We start from the raw sequence: 16,068 nt of genomic DNA, 5'->3' as shown, positions 1-16,068 counted from the left end.
AAGTCCATAGTTTACATTGTGGTTCATTCTGGTATTAATATTTTATGGGTTGGGACAAATGTGTAATGAACATATATCCTTCATTATAATATATAATTGTCTCCACAATTGTGCCTTTTCCAGAATGTCATACAGCTGGGATCATACAGTATGTCGTCCTCTCAGATTTGTTTCTTTCAGTCAGTAATATGCATTTCAGTTTCCTTCATATCTGTTCCTGGCTGGATAACTCATTGTTTTTCTAGCGCTGAATACTATTCTGTTGTCTGGATGTACATTCACCTACTGGAGGATATTGTGGCTGCTCCCAAGTTTTGGCGATGATGAACAAAGCTGCTATAAAGATCTGTGGGCAGGTTTTTGTCTGGACATATGCTCTCAGTTCCTTTGGGTAAATACCAAGGAGCACAATTGTTGGATCGTATGTAAGAATATTTTTAGTTTTGTAAGAAACCACCAAACTGTCTTCCAAAGTGGCCGGGCCATTTTGCATTCCCACCAACAGTGAGTGAGAGTTCCTGTTGCCCCACACCCTCACCAGCATTTGGTGTTGTCAGTGTCCAGATTTTGGCCATTCTACGAGATGTGTACTGGCAACCTATTTTTTCCACTACTTTATATTGTAAGAATTGCCTTCATGAACATCATTTTTATAGATGTATAGGGCCCAACACAGGGAGGTCATACAGCACAAACTACTTAACCTATCGCTAACTGTAACCTGTTTAGATTTTTCTAATTTTCACTATTATCGATAACATTTTGATGAACATTCAGGTACGTAAATCTTCAGTTACATCTGGATGTTTATATCCCTTGAATATATTCTTAAACGTGGAAATAATTAGCCAAAGAGGGCAGACGTTTTTAGGATTTCCTGGAAAAGTTCTATCACTTCACATTCCTATCAACAGAGCGAGGCACTGCCTCATCAGCAAGTATCACCAGTTTTTAAACATTCTTGCCAAATCAGGTTTAAAAAAAAAAAAAAGGTAACTCATTGTTTCAATGGGCAAATCTTTGATCCTTAAGTTGAATATATAGCCTTGCATGTTTTTTAGCCATTTGTACTTCCCTCTCTGTGAGCTCTCTGTTAACTGTCCTTTGCTGGGCAGGCTTGTTGATAGTGGCCCCAATAATCCTAAAGTTGCCTGCAGATGATGCCAAATCTTGCATTTGGCCACATCTGATAGGAGGCCAGGCTCCGGCAGGATTAGAAATCGTCCATGTCAGCATTACTGTTTCAATGAAACCAGAAAGGGGAAAGTTTTCCTGTTTTATTGGAATCTGGGAGATGAGGTTATTTTGCTGAGCCACATCTATTATATTATTATGCTTTCTCTTCTATTCGTACTCCCAAAGCTTCTTTTTTCTTAAATTCTCTCTCGCAGGAGAGTAAGATTTGGTGTATGTATCTCCTTTTTTTTTTTTTCAGTATGTGTTCATTGACTCCCTACTGTGTGCAACACATAGTGGCCACATTAATGGATTTTGGAGTCTCAAGAAGAGCCAGGGCTTTGGAGCTGAGCAGACCTTGGGCAAATCCCTTAACGACTCAGAGGCTCAATTTCCTGTTCTTTCAAGTACCGGGACAGCCCTACCTTTGGGGAATAAATACGTTATGAATGCCAAACTCCTAGAACAGTGTCTGTCACTTGTAAGACTCCATTTGGCTCAACAAACAATTCTTGAGCTACTTCTGTGTATGTGACGTCATGCTAGGTACTGAGCATACGAAGAGGAATCTCCTGCCTACAGGAGAAAGTTCGGGCTGCTCATCTGCTCTGACAAGGTCCTCTCTGACCCCTGCTGTTCTGTGCCCCCCCCCCTCATTAAGTCTAGTGGCCCTACGTGTCAGGGGTGGGTTGACAGCCCTGGGTCTTAGCCACAGTCCTGGAGCAACAGGAAAAGTGCCAGTCAACATTGTTGCACACAGAGTCACAGCTATAATTTTTCCCAGTTTCTTTTTAACACTGTATCATAAGCATTTTCCCTTTAGCATAGTTGTTAAGGGAACTACTAGAGCCAGCCAACCTCAGTTTGATTTCTAGCTCTATCACTTAGTGACCTTGGGCAAGTTACTTAACCTCTCTGTGCCCTAGTTTCCTTATCTATAAAATAAGAATAATAATAGTGCCTACTTCCTTTTTTTTTTTAGGATTAAACAAAATATTTCATTCATAGCCTTTAGTGTAATATCTAGCACACGGTAAGAGCTCAATGATCTATTATTAATATTTACTATGCTTTCTTCATAGCAACCCTGACAATGACTTTATATGATTAAACGGAACGTTCATAATAACGCTTCTGTCTCACATTGGATTCTTAAGGTGTTTCTGATTTTTAAACATAAAATATTATTCCTAAGAAATAAAAAAAAAAGTTATCTTGTCGTTTAGAGATGAAGGCAGAGCAAAAAATTTAAAGAATTAAATATTGAACGAACCAAAATGAATACACTTAAATTACCTTTCAAAATAGTTCAACATTTTCTATACACGTTACAGGGTAATTAGCCCATCTTAGAAGCCTGGGCATATCCTTGTATGAGGCCAAGTGCTGGCCTAGAGCACATTGGTAAGGACTTCTTGTCTTCGTGATTCTCCAGGCAAAGAAGCTGTATCAGCTTTTCTCCCCTACTGCCAGAGAATCTCTGATCTAGCACATCTTAGGGCCAAACCAGCATTTTCCAGCTCTATCTTGCAGATAGCTGGTAAGGCAACTGTCAGGCCATGTCACCTAATGGGGAAGTTATGACAGAGGGTTTTTTTTTTTTTTTTTTTTTTTTTTTTTGTGGTCCTTCAGCCAACAAGGCTCAAAGTTAGCTCAGGTGTAAATGAAAAATGAACTACACAGATTGAGCGCCTTCTGTATACCAGGCTCAGGGGAAACGTTCTCGTCAATCCTTAGCTCCTCTAAGTGAGACAGAATTTATTGATCCCACACTATAGATGAGAACACTGAGGCCCAGAGAGGCAAAAGGTTTCTTCCAAGGTCACAGAGCTGGCAGTCATGAGCCAGATCTGTCTGACTCTCAAGATACAAGCCCTTTCCATGGCACCACAGGAGCTCTTTTCAATTTAATACAATTCTATCAGCATGGATTAGTGCTCACACATATTACCCCTGCTAGGCACTAAGAACACAGAGAACAGCCTAATGGGAGAGACAGACACATAAATTCTAAGTTCTAGTATTATGGCTGATGCATGCCTGTGAGAAGTAAAAAAGCCAGGTGGGCAGTTCAATTTAGCCTGTTGTATATATTTCTGAAAGCCATCCCTTTAGGAGGAGGCAGGGGGGAGTTTAGATTGATAGATTAGGGCTATAACCAATGAATAAACAAAGGGCAGTTGGCAAATGGGAAGGGGGAGTTTAATTCCCCCTCAGAGATCCAAGGAAATCTCTTAGAGGATATGGTGTTTTGATTGGGGTTTGAAAAGCAGAAAGAATCAGCAAGAGAATATGGGGAAGGGGCTGACCTGTCTACCTCCTTCCGCAAGAGAAGTAAAAACAGAATCCTGATTCGCACTTGCTGAATACTGGTCTGAAACCAGAACACCTACGCACCCCCCTCTCATTTTGCCCCCACTCTTACTTACATAGGCAGACCTACCAACACACACCCATATATGCTCACACATAAAAAGAAACAAACCCTATAGAAAACATACATAAAACATACGTCAGCACATGTGCAGATACTTAAAATACATAATACACAGAAATAGACACTAGCCCCCATACGCTCACACAAATCCATGAAATCCTTGTACACAAAGACTCACAAAGATGTTTACGCTCTCATCCACAAGCACATACATATCCTCTCCCCACCTACTACTCATGCAGGTAAATAAATGCATTTTTAAATTAACATATACCCAAGTTCACATACAAATCTCATCCTGCCTTTCTGGTTGGAGGCCAGTGACTAATGGGAAAGCGTGCACAAAGGCAAGCATCACGTAGGAGAGGCCAGGAATGGGTTGGCGTCGGGGCTGGGATTAAGTCCTGTCAGATGACAAACCCGCCCCGCCTGGCTCTCCCCAGAAGCTGCATCGCCTGAGCAAGCTCTGGATCCTGGGCAGATGGTGCGAGGCTGCGCGTCGGAGTTCCAGCTTTATAGGGGGTTCGGTGTCACCCAGGGCCAAGCTCGGCTAGCAGCCGCACCCCAATCCCTGCAGTAGGCAGGCGGCTAGGGGACACATCAGGGCTGTGGCGTGGGGCTTGTCCGAACACAGCACGCTGAGAGTGGTTAGCATTAATGAGGGTTTACTGCGGGCCGGGGACTAGGTTAAGCCCTTTTCAGTACGTTACTTAATTCTCGTCTCCGTGACAGGTGGTGTGGGGGTGTTACGTGTCTATCATGCCCATTTTAGAGGTGAGAAAAACTGCGCTCAGGCCGCAAAACCACTCAGCAGGAAACAGGACGCTGAGGTTCAGTCCGGTCGGAGCCTATTCTCCCCGGGGGTGGGGGGTGGGGTGGGGGGTGGGGGTTAGGTTAAAGTGTGCACGTGAGTCTGTCTCCCCTACGCAGGAAGCTTGCACCTTCGGCTCCGGATGAGTCTCTAGTACCCCACCCCACCCCGTCCTGCCTGGCACAGCGTCTGGCCCGCAGCAGGTGTCTGATCGGGGCGTGGGTCTTGGTTCAGTGGAAGTCTCAGCATGGGCCTCAGTTTCCCCATCCCTGAAATGGGAATGGCACCGCAGACCTCGCGGGGTCGAGACCAGGCTTATCTCGGGCAGCACAAGCAATGTTGAGCTCTACATCGTCGCTGCTGTCGCCCTCGCCCACGGCGGGGGTTCCAGCCCTGTCTCCACCCGAGCCCGGGTGCGTCGCCGGCGCCCCATTGTTCAAGAGGGCGGGGAAGCTCCCGAGAGCGGATTCCCCGCCCCGGGTCGCTCTCGCCGCCCAGTGGAGCAGACGACTTGGCCCGGCGTCTGCCGCGCGGGGCGCGTCCTTTGTCTGCTCCGCGGCGCCCGATGCCCGCGGCCCGCGCCCCGCTCCTTGGGCAGACAAAGCCGGGGCTGCCGCGAGCCCGAAGGGCTGGAGCGGGGCTCGTACCACCCTCCTCCCGCCTTGACTCCGCCCCCTCCCCTCGACGCCATCTGATTGGCCCGCGGGGCTACAAAGAGGCCGGGAAGCGGGTGTGTCACGTGGGCCGGCGTGACCGCCCATTGGTCGGGCGAGGCTGCCAATCGGAGAGGGCGGGCTGTCCGCGCTCGGCCCGGTCGCTCCCTCCGCGCTGGGGCCCGCCCGCGGGGCCGGCCGCCTGTCAGAGGGAGGTGGCGATGGTGCGCCCGGTGGCGGTGGCGGCTGCGGCGGCTTCCCTGGTCCGAGCGCAGGGAGGAGAAGATGACTGACCGACCGACTGAATGACTGAATGAATGAATGGAGGAGCCGAGCGCGCCATGAGGAGCCTGCCGAGCCTGGGCGCCGTCGCCCTGTTGTGCTGCGCCGCCGCCGCCGCCGCCGCCGCCGCCTCGACAACCTCGGCGGGGAATGTCACCGGTGGCGGCGGGGCCGCGGGGCAGGTGGACGCGTCGCCGGGCCCGGGGCTAGGGGGCGAGCCCAGTCGCCCTTTCTCTAAGGCGACGCCTCCCACGGCCCAGGCCCCGCGGACCGGAGCGTCGCGCACTACTGTCCACCGGCCCCTGGCTGCGTCCTCCTCAGCCCAGTCCCCGGAGACCACCCCTCCCCGGGCGACGGCCGGACCCGCCGCGACCACCTTCCAGGCGCCGCTCAGCCCCTCGCCCACCGCCCCCCCGGCGGCGGACCGTACGCCGACCGCCCCTCGCGCGACCACCGGACCCGCGCCGACCACCCTCTCGACGAGCACTGGCCCGGCGCCGACCACCCCTGTAGCGACCACCATTCCGGCGCCCACCACTCCGCTCACCCCGACCCCCGCGCTCCCCGGCGGCAGCGGCGTCCCGCCCACCCCACCTGCCACCGAGGCGCCCTCTCCCCCTCCCCCAGGTGAGTCCCCGCGCCCCTCGCCGGCTGCACCCAGCCCCGCGGCTGCCCACCCGGCTCCCAGCCCCGGGGCCTCCAGGGCTGGGCTGGTGCCCGCGGTTGACCGTCCCTCGCCCCCAAAGTTTCCCCAGATTTCGACTCCCGGAGGGGGGGAGGTCCGAGCTCCAGCTCGCCCGCCCCCCCCCTCCCCAATCTGGAAAGTCTTTTGTCCCCCCTGGGCTGTGCTTCCCAGGGAGGGGGGCGGCTGCGGTGCGGAAGGCATCGCATCTCCCTTCCAAACGGGGCTTCCTGGCCTTTGTCGGAGACCCCCGAATGGGCGCAAACTTTTGGGTTCGGTTCGCTCGCCCTGCCTCTCCGCCGGGGTTATTTCGGGAAGTTTGAAAGCCGGCACGGTACCTCCTTCAACCAACGGGTCGAAAACTGAGTGTAAGGGATTCCTTCCAGAGCTTCCGTTTCCTTGCTCATTTCTCCTTGTGTGTGTGTGTGTGTGTGTGTGTGTGTGTGTGTGTGTGTGTGTGTGTGTATGATGTGCATGTGGCAGGTGGAAGAGATACTAAGGATTTTGTTTACAGCAGTAGGACAGACCACTCGAGGCCAAAAAAGAAGAAGAAGAAGAAGAAAAAAAAAGGCAGTGTAATCCATGTGTTCCCTGCAAATGACTGGATTCAGTAGGTCATTTGGGACAGGTGTGCATCTAGGTTGAGCATGCCTATAAATTAGGTTAAATCCCTTCCTTGCACCATTTTTTCTTCCTCAATTACAAGGTCAATATGTTTGCACAAATACACGATTTAAACAGAGATGCCCATTGCCTCTCCCCCCCCCGCCTGAAGTTAGAATGTTCAGTTTGGAGGATGCTGATAAAAGCCAATATCTGTTTGAGTCCGCAGAGAAAATAGGCTCTTCTTCCTGCTGGCTGAAGTCTCCAAGCAAAGTTAGAGACAACTCCTATTCTTGTCTCCTTTGAATCTGAAGTGGGCTGGGACTAAACAAATAAGACCTGCCTTGTCAAGACATTAGACAAGAGCTTCTGAATTCCTTTGCCTGAGTCAGGGTGGGGATTTGTCCAAACTATTTGCCAAGCTGTACTTACATTAATGGATCTCTGACCTAATTCTTAGGCTCAGCGATTTACTGTAGAGTCAGGTATGGACTTTGGACTATAAACGAATTTGTAGAGAATTTTCCCACATGATTACGAGTCTTAATACAGTCTTGAATTTTGGGTTGGAGCTTGGCATTGACATCCGTAGGAATGCAGATTATTCAACCATAAAAAGCTAAGTTTGCATCTCTTCTAGCTTGAAGGAGTATATGAACTGGCTGGATTTTGACTGCACCCTTTTTTGGCTTTGGTATAGAGAGATTGACATATTGCTGAGAGACAGGAAGCATAGTGGTTGAGAGTGTGGACTCTGGAGTCCATTCGCAGGTTTGAATCCTAGCTCTGCCCCTTATTAGCCGTGTAATCTTGGGCAGGTCATTTAACCTCTCTTCAACTGGGAAGTGAAGATCATAATCGTACCTACTTCATAGGATTGCTGTGACGATTAACTAAGTTAATACATTTATGGTGCTTAGAACAGTTCCTGGTGCAGAGTAAGCACCATGTGTGTTAGCCTTATGATTACAACTTGTGTGTGTGTGTGTGTGTGTGTGTGTGTGTGTGTGTGTGTGTGATAGAAAGCAGTTGAGACCTAATAGTAACGTGGTGATTGTTGTTGTTGTTGTTGTAGTAAAATATTATAGAAAGAGGATGAATTAGATGTTCTAGAGTTTGAAGCACCTGTTTAGGTAGCATTTAGGTAGTTGCAAGATCACTTATTTTGAATGGTGAGTATATGTTAAATAAGTCTGTGTAATCGATGTTATTTTACCTTTATTATTTTCGTATTGTTATTTTTATTTTATTTTTATTTTTATTTTTCGTATTGTTATTTTTAAATCACAAAGTTAACCTTTAGTTCCAAAAAATCCAAATCACCAGAGGTCTACAAAGGAAAAAAGTGACAGTCACTCCTTTACTGCTTCCTAGTTCCAGTCAGTCCCTTGAGGTTACTATTGTTAACAGTTTGATCTCTTTTCAGACATTTTTCTGGGCATTTTGGAGCATACATATACAGAAGGGTTTTTTTCCCCCATACACAGAGGGTTTTTAAAAATAGTTTTCAAAAACTCAAAATAATTCTACACATATTGTTTTGCAACTTGCTATATTCACTTAACTATGTGTCATGGACTTTTTTTCCCCCATGTCCATAGTTAAAGTCTACCTTATTCTTACCAGTTACATTTTTTGGCATAAGAATAATATAATTTTTTAAACTAATCTACTTATGGACACTTAGGTTGTCTGGGATTCACTTTAAAAAGCACAGACAAGAACGTGTCCTTCCTTGTTAAGCCCATCATGTGCATTATTCTCCAACACTTCGGCTGTAGTTTCGAAGAATCCAGTTTCAAAGGAAGTAAAGCTGGATTGATGAATATGTGCCATGTGCACTGTTCAAGGCTTGAGTAACTTCCATGGACTTACGTATACCTACGTCTCTAGTGGTCTTGGGGTGACAAAAGTTTTAGAAGGATGTCCAACTTCAGTAGCTCTCTGTGGTTTTTTTTTTTTCCAGTGTTCTGTTTTTTTTTCTTCTGTGTTTTAAATTTAACATTGTTCATACTTTTTACATTGTTTGTGTCTCGTTCTCAGCAGCTGAACTGAGCTTTGCAGGCCTACCGATAGGTAGTTTTTGGCTTTACAGTATGATACAATCGAGTATGGCCTTTTTATCTGAGCATGGGTTCTAGTCTACTTCAAACAGGGCACACGTCTCTTTGACAGAGAGAAAAGTTCTCACTGATCTTGAGAGACCTAGTTTGGCTTGCAAAGTTGGATTCTCTGGCATTCGGGAAGATGGTTGGTTGTACTGGGTATTTTATTTTAATGTTCCCGTGAGGACTGAATGCTATTGATAATATATTATGTGATTAGATGGGTCTTCTAGCTGCTCTTTGATTTAATATGAATTTCTTTCATAGAGGTCTGGCTGAGAGCTCTTGCCTGCCCCTCAATTAGGGCCCTCTTTTGTTTATAAGGACACTGATCTGCAAACTGAAACTAATTGCCCAGCAAACAGGCATTTTCCTCCCACAGACTTGGCAAAACATTTGGCTGATTGGTTGGCTGGGTAGGACATTTTGAGAAGGGTTAAGGGAGAGGCTGTGATGCCGGAGGATGGTAGTTATCAGCACTAAGAGACGGAGGTGGTGACAGACGCTTGATTTTTAAAATTATGGACCTTTAGGGCCAGATAGGAGTTTAGAAGCCACTGCCTCCTAGCATGGCTCTACATTTTAAAAACTTTTATTTTTATTTTTATTATTTTAGAGAGACAGTATGTGCGAGTGAGGAAGAGCGCAGGGGTGTGGAGAGAGAGAATCTCGAGCAGGCTCCACGCGCAGCACAGAGCTGATGCAGAGCTCCGTCCCGCAACCGTGGGATCGCGACCTGAGCCAAAACCAAGAGCTGGAGGCTCAACTGCCTGAGTACATCTCAAGAGATACTTTTAAGAGTTAGCTGAAACATTGGTCTCTGTGGTTAACACCGGCTGGTTCTGGTTCTGCCCTGTGGGGCCGTGCAGGACAAGTTTGCTCTCTCGGTGCCATGACAGTTCTTCAGGGATTTGGGGACGGTGATCACGTTCTCTCCGGGTCTGGACTAAATAACTTCAGCTCCCTCAACTGTTCTTTGTGTGACTTGGTTTCGGATTCCCTCACCATCTTGGTCACCCCTCTCCTGGACTTTTCCAGTCTTTCTGCGTCTCTCCCAAAGTGTGGAGCCCAGAGCTGAACACATAAATAGTTCAGATGTGCTCTAACTAGCTTGCAGTAGAGAGGGCGGTTACTTCTTTACTTCTGGATGCTATGCTACTGTTGATGTAGTTAGTTCCTAATCACAGTAGCTTTTTTGGCAGCCACATTATGTTGTTGACTCATTGAGTCCATTAAGATAGCTGAGCCTTCAAAAAAAAAAAAAAAAAAAAAAACCACACACAAATACTAGTTGAGTGTCTCTTCATTCTGGACTTGGAAATTCTTATTATTTTCTAAGGTAGGAACTGAGACATTTGGCAAACATGTAGATTTATTGTGTTAGATTCAAGCCGTCCTTTTAGATCCCAAGTCTGTCAGTGCGCCCCACCCAGTTTATTCACATTCACCTACGGGGTGTTCCAATAGACAGAGTCTAAGGACAAGTTAGAGCAGGCTGATTCTTACCTCATAGGGGAGAGTGAATTTATGGATGATAAAATAGTTTGGAAGGGAAGGAGTAATGATTTAGTTCTCAAGGGTCTCTTCTAGCTCTAAAGTTCTGTGATGATTTGGGATATGTGATTCAGGGCACATCAATGGCCCCCAGAGAGGCTTGCTTAATAATTTATTTATGCTCTAAGTTAAGAGAATAAGCTTTTTTTAAGCAAGCCTTAGAATTTAGAGCTTGAAAATTCTGACCAGTATGACATGTAAGTAAAGGATCATGAATGGATTTTGTTTGAAAGGAACATTTTGGGAATGCAGGGCCCTCCTAACTGTACAGGGAAATGGTTTCTTCAACTTAAGATGCTCTGCTGCTAGGTTAACAGCATTATTTGCTTGTGGTTATTTAAGAAGATACCATTCATTTTAGGGACATACAAATTGTTCACGCTCCAAAGGTAATGTAGGTTCACTATCTTTTATCCAAAACTCGTGGTGCTGGATGTGTTTCAGAATTTAGATTTTTTTTTTTTTCTGAATTTTAGGACGTCAATAAATATATCCCAGTGAAGTCTAGGGCAGCCTCCTATAATCAAACATGAAGATATTTGCTGCAAAGTGCATGTATATTTACAGTGAGTGGGATAAATAAAGATCGTAAAAAGCCTTGCATTTGTTCGGGCCAGGCATTGCTGCCAAATAAGTTACAGAAAAAATTTTGGTTTTTGGATCTTCTGGGATTTGGGATCAGGTTTGAGGACTTACGGGCCACTGTAACAGTAATTGCAAACACATACAGTCCACACTGTATTCCAGACAGTGTTCTGAGTGCCTTACATACATTAACTTACTTCATCTTCACAACAGTTAGGTACAATTGGGCTAGATACTATTATTATCCTCGTCTTATAGATAAGGAAACTGGGGCTCACAGAGGCCTAGCTGTGGCAGAACCTAGATTCAAACTCAGTCATTCTGGTTCCAGAATCCATATTATTGGCATTTAAAGAGGTGTTTACATGGAAGAGAAGGAAGCCATTTTGCTAAGAATTATTGGTCTTGGATACTAATCTGAAAAAATTTCTACTGTTCTGCTGGCATCTACTCCCTTCACTCCATTGTATGCTGTTCACCTCTTTGAATTTTCTGTTTTACAACTGTTTACAATTGTGGTTTTAAAATGTAGTTCTTATTCTTTCTTTGATTATATTTTAATATGGTTTGTGATAGAGAAATTTATCTGTAGTCTTTTTAGGGCCAGGGCCAGGCCCAGGGACTTCTCAAATTTACTGTATCTTATTCCTGGTTTAAGTGCCTAGCTCTCTGTAGAAATTCCTCAGTCGGATTCATTTCTGGAATAGCATAGTTAAACTCTAAACCATTAGTTTCAAATCTTCTTTATTACGACCCCAGGAAGCCTTTTGGCTAGTTGAAAATTTACACATTGAAATAATCTAACTAGGTCTTTTTATCTTGATTTTTGAAAAAAGACCCATAAGCTTAAAGTGTGTTTTACTTTTCATCTCAGCATTTCTAAACATGTATATATTAACTTCCAGACATCCTGGCACCCTTATAAAAAGAATGGAAGAAAAGTATCACAGTACTGTTTTTACTGATGGGTAAATTATGGGTAGAGAGATTACTGCTCTAGGGCACTTAATAGATCAGAAGAGAATAGAAATATAAGATCTTGTTTAGCTGAAAGACAGTGTTAGATGATATTTTTAGTTATAAATAGCTTTAATTCATGCTTTTTGCCTTGATCTTGATTTTTATTTATTTACTGTAGATGTGATATAAAAATATTTATGACCAGTGTTGAGATTAGGTTACAGGCAACTGTGGTCACTTAGTCTCTTTTCAAGTATGCATTTTGGTTTATCTGTTTTTCACTGGAAACAGCTACCCAAACTACACTAGTAACTTTAAAGGGAGATTTTTAAAAATTGTGATAAAAAGATAATACTTGGACACATACGTGTTTGGATCACAGTAAACGTTTATTCAAAATAATTATCCTTGTAGATATCTCTTTTAAGCACACTTGATAAATTTGTGTCAAAATAATCCCTCTGGTAATGCTACGGTTTCACAGATAAGTATTCTTGTCAAAAGAAATCTTTCCTATTACTTTTATTCATTATGAAAAAAAAAAACTTTCCTCTGTTCTCCTTGCTTATTTTTTCATTTTGAATTCCTCTATATGTCCCTCTCACTCTTGTCTTTTATTCTTAGCCCCATCCATTCTTTCATGTTCTTTAAGGAATCAAATTATCCTCTCTATTTAACAATTTACCACTTTGTCCTCCTTCAGTGCCTCCTCAAAGCCCAATTCTTCCAAGAAGTCTTTCTGGAGGAACAAAAGATGTCCTTGAAGATGTCCTGGTAACAGGGTACACAGGGTTGAACACTTTGCACTCTGAACAAAACTTGACTGTCTTTCTCTGTGACTTTGACTTTTTTCATAAAGATTTGTTTTTAGTCTATTTAATTTAGGTTATTAAGCCCATTTGAGAAGAAAGTGCCATAATTTATACAATATTCAAGACATGGTATCATGGTATTAATTCTTTATGAAAAAAATGAGAGAAAAGTTTGTTTGTTTTCACTCCGGCCTCTTTTTTATTGCTCAGATTTTTTTCCCATTCTTTTTGTGGGGAACAATACAGAAAAAATTGTCATAACAGAAGTTATCTGCCTCAAAAAAAAAAATCAGGTACTTTGAATAAGTAGCAAATTTATTTTTCTATTATAAATAATATGAGTTGTGTTTGTTGGGTAGGTGGATTTGGGCCACATACCAATGTAAAAGGTTTAGTTTGGTTGAGAAACAAATGTTTGATCTTTTGAATGACAGAATTTCCTCTAGAAATCTAATTAGAGTTAATAGTGAACAGAGTGCTTCTAATAATTAACAAGTATGCAGTACGTCACAGGTACAAGGTGCTTTTAGAGTCTCCAAGACTTTGGCATTCATATTTTGTTGGCTTCTGGGTATTATATGAGTGAATAAAGCCTTAACTTCTTTCCTCTGTTGGTACTTTTATTGGTGAACATCGACCAAACTTTTACAGGTTTTTGGATGGTTTCACATTTGATATTTTGTATTTCAAACTGTTGTCTTTTAGGTTTACTTTGTTGAATGTAAATCTTTTACTACCCTTAATTACAGAATAGAAAATGGCATTTGAAGAAGATGATTGCTTGCTTTATATTTTCTTTGCTAGGCATCCTGTGGGGCTGTTAAAGAAAGAGCCCACTAGTCACTAAAAGTAAATGTGATGGACATGACCTTACAATGTAGTTCACAGGTGAACTATAGAACTTGATTGAGAAGGCTCATGTAAATTTCGATTTTTTTCAGATTGATATATTATTCACTTTTTTTTTAGTGTAGAAATCTGTTTGGAAATATCTTAATATACTATTTCAGGTATATTGCCTCAAATCAGTATATTAGTAGCAAAGAGAATACCCTCACTTCTCATTTCCAGTCTAATATTTTACACTTTGGCTGGAACAGAATATTAACTGACATATTATCGTATGCCTAGTTACTTCTCAGGATTTTTTTTTCTTTTACATACATCATGTCATTTAATTCTTCAACAATGTAATAGTTAAATATTATTATCCTTACTTAACGGATGGCCAATACTGAGAACCAGAAAGGTAAAGTAGCTTGTTCGACCACATCCAGTTAATAAAGACCATGGGGTCAGGGACTTCTGTTTGTTTTGTTCACAGTTATGGCCACAGTGTCCAGCCCAAAATAGATCCCCAATAAATATTTAATGATTGAATGAATGAAGAAGTTGTTTGTAGCTACACTATACTTGCAGTATATTCTTGAGGAAAATAATGTAATCTCATGGCCTTTTCTCTTAGTTTAGAAATTGATTTTTTGGGGGGAACACGGGTGGCTCAGTTGATTAAGCATCTGACTTCAGCTCAGGTCATGATCTTGCTGTTCCCGAGTTCGAGCCCTGCATCAGGCTCTGTGCTGGCAGCTCAGAGCCTGGAGCCTGTTTTGGATTCTGTGTCTCCCTCACTCTGTGCCCTTCTCCCACTTGTGCTCTGTCTTTCTCTCTCTCTCTCAAAAATAAACATTAAACAAATTAAAAAAAAAAAAAGAAATTAATTTTTGGGGCACCTGGGTGGCTCGGTTGCTTAAACGTCCGACTCTTGATTTTGGCTTAGTTCATGATCTCACATTTTGTGAGATTGAACTCTGCATCAGGCCCTGCACTGACAATGTGGAGCCTGCTTGGGATCCTCTCTCACTCGCTCTGTCCTCCCCTGCTCTCTCTCTCTCTCTCTCTCTCTCTCTCTCTCAAAATAAATAAATAAGCTTAAAAAAAAAGAAATGAATTTTTTTCCTTCTTTTACCCTTCTTCACTCACAGGGATAGCATGAGAACTTAGGACAAGCGGAGTTCTTTGAGATCTAGCAAATTACATCAGCTACTGAGTTTTTGTTTCCTAACTTGGTTCCTTCTATTTATCTTAATAAAGGAAAAACAACAGGAGGCAAATGAACATCTGATAACTTTTGTAGAAAGAATAGCCACGTTGGAAAAGCTGAGCATTTGTCTGTAAGTCAATGAACCCTGCGTTCTTTCTCAGTTCCCTCACCAGTTCTGTGATCTTGGGCAAGGAATTTCATCGGTAAAATGAGAGGGGTAGACTAGATTTGTGGTTTTTAATTTTTTTTTTTTAACGTTTATTTATTTTTGGGACAGAGAGAGACAGAGCATGAACGGGGGAGGGGCAGAGAGAGAGGGAGACACAGAATCGGAAACAGGCTCCAGGTTCCGAGCCATCAGCCCAGAGCCCGACGCGGGGCTCGAACCCACGGACCGCGAGATCGTGACCTGGCTGAAGTCGGACGCTTAACCGACTGCGCCACCCAGGCGCCCCTAGATTTGTGGTTTTTAAACTGTATTGTTCGGGAACCTGCGGTCCCTCAGATGTGTTTGGGAGCCAGGATAGGGACTGAGGAGACCAAGTGAGTCTACTTCTGGGCCCTCCTGCCTGCCGGTCCTTTCACCCTACATCACCACCCACTCCGCAATCAGCTCCGCTCTCATTTGGTTTATATACTGGGTTTGTTCTTTCAGTAAAGATTTTTGAAACAGGCATTCTTCTAGTCTAAACTTCTATGATAAAGAAATTATGGTAATCTCTGAGCTATTATTGTATGGCCATTACAATGCTTACGTTACGTTTAGTAGCAATACACGTAGGAAGAGAGAAATATACAAAATGTGAAGTGGCTAAAGCTAAGTAATGGGATTATGGGTCATTTGAATCACACTCTGTGTTTTTCTGAATTTTCCAAGTCTTTTTGTCAATCAGTATATCCACTTTTAATTTTATAGTTATAAAAAATGAATAAAATGTGAAAGTGAGTAAAAAGCCGTGATAAGCTTGGTAAGCTTTTACTTATGTGAGATCAAGTCAGGTGATATTACCAGGGCTACTTTAATTTTTAATTCCTGACATTGACTCAGCAGTTTTGGTCTGTAGCAGAGATATTTGCTTAGTCTCAGTGAGTTGTGGTTCTGAAGAAAATAGAATACAGAAGACAATCCCCAAGAAAGGAAACTATTCTTGAGGTCTGATGAATCTTAATCATAGGGTAGGATTGACCTATCTAAGATTTGGTACCTCCAGGGGAGGTTTAGCTGAGATCTTAGCAGAGGCTGAAAACAGAACTGGTTCTTTATCCATATCATTCTGTTTGGGGGCTTTAAAACATGCACTTAAAATTAATTAAAGTAGTTTAGTGAAACATATCTTGTTTAAATTGTGCAGAATTTGAATCATGGT

The 16,068-nt window shown here is 43.5% G+C and overlaps 2 protein-coding genes across 2 annotated transcripts in view; both read left to right on the top strand.

The window, feature by feature from the left end:
• Positions 1–1,633, top strand: part of FBXW2 (F-box and WD repeat domain containing 2) — a 60,622-nt gene extending 58,989 nt beyond the window's left edge. The window contains exon 7 of the mRNA XM_045042747.1: positions 1,436–1,633. The gene's annotated coding sequence lies outside the window, so the exon portion shown is untranslated. The remainder of the gene's footprint in view (positions 1–1,435) is intronic.
• A 3,602-nt stretch (positions 1,634–5,235) lies between these two features.
• MEGF9 (multiple EGF like domains 9) overlaps positions 5,236–16,068 on the top strand; it is an 89,142-nt gene continuing 78,309 nt past the window's right edge. Inside the window, exon 1 of the mRNA XM_023242649.2 lies at positions 5,236–5,986. Within this exon, the coding sequence (XP_023098417.2) occupies positions 5,395–5,986 (592 nt within the window). The 5' untranslated portion in view covers positions 5,236–5,394. The remainder of the gene's footprint in view (positions 5,987–16,068) is intronic.

Source organism: Felis catus, chromosome D4, assembly GCF_018350175.1.
Source record: "Felis catus isolate Fca126 chromosome D4, F.catus_Fca126_mat1.0, whole genome shotgun sequence".
NCBI lineage: Eukaryota > Metazoa > Chordata > Mammalia > Carnivora > Felidae > Felis > Felis catus.
The sequence above is the reverse complement of the archived record's forward strand: the minus strand, read 5'-3'. Positions and strand labels throughout refer to the sequence as shown.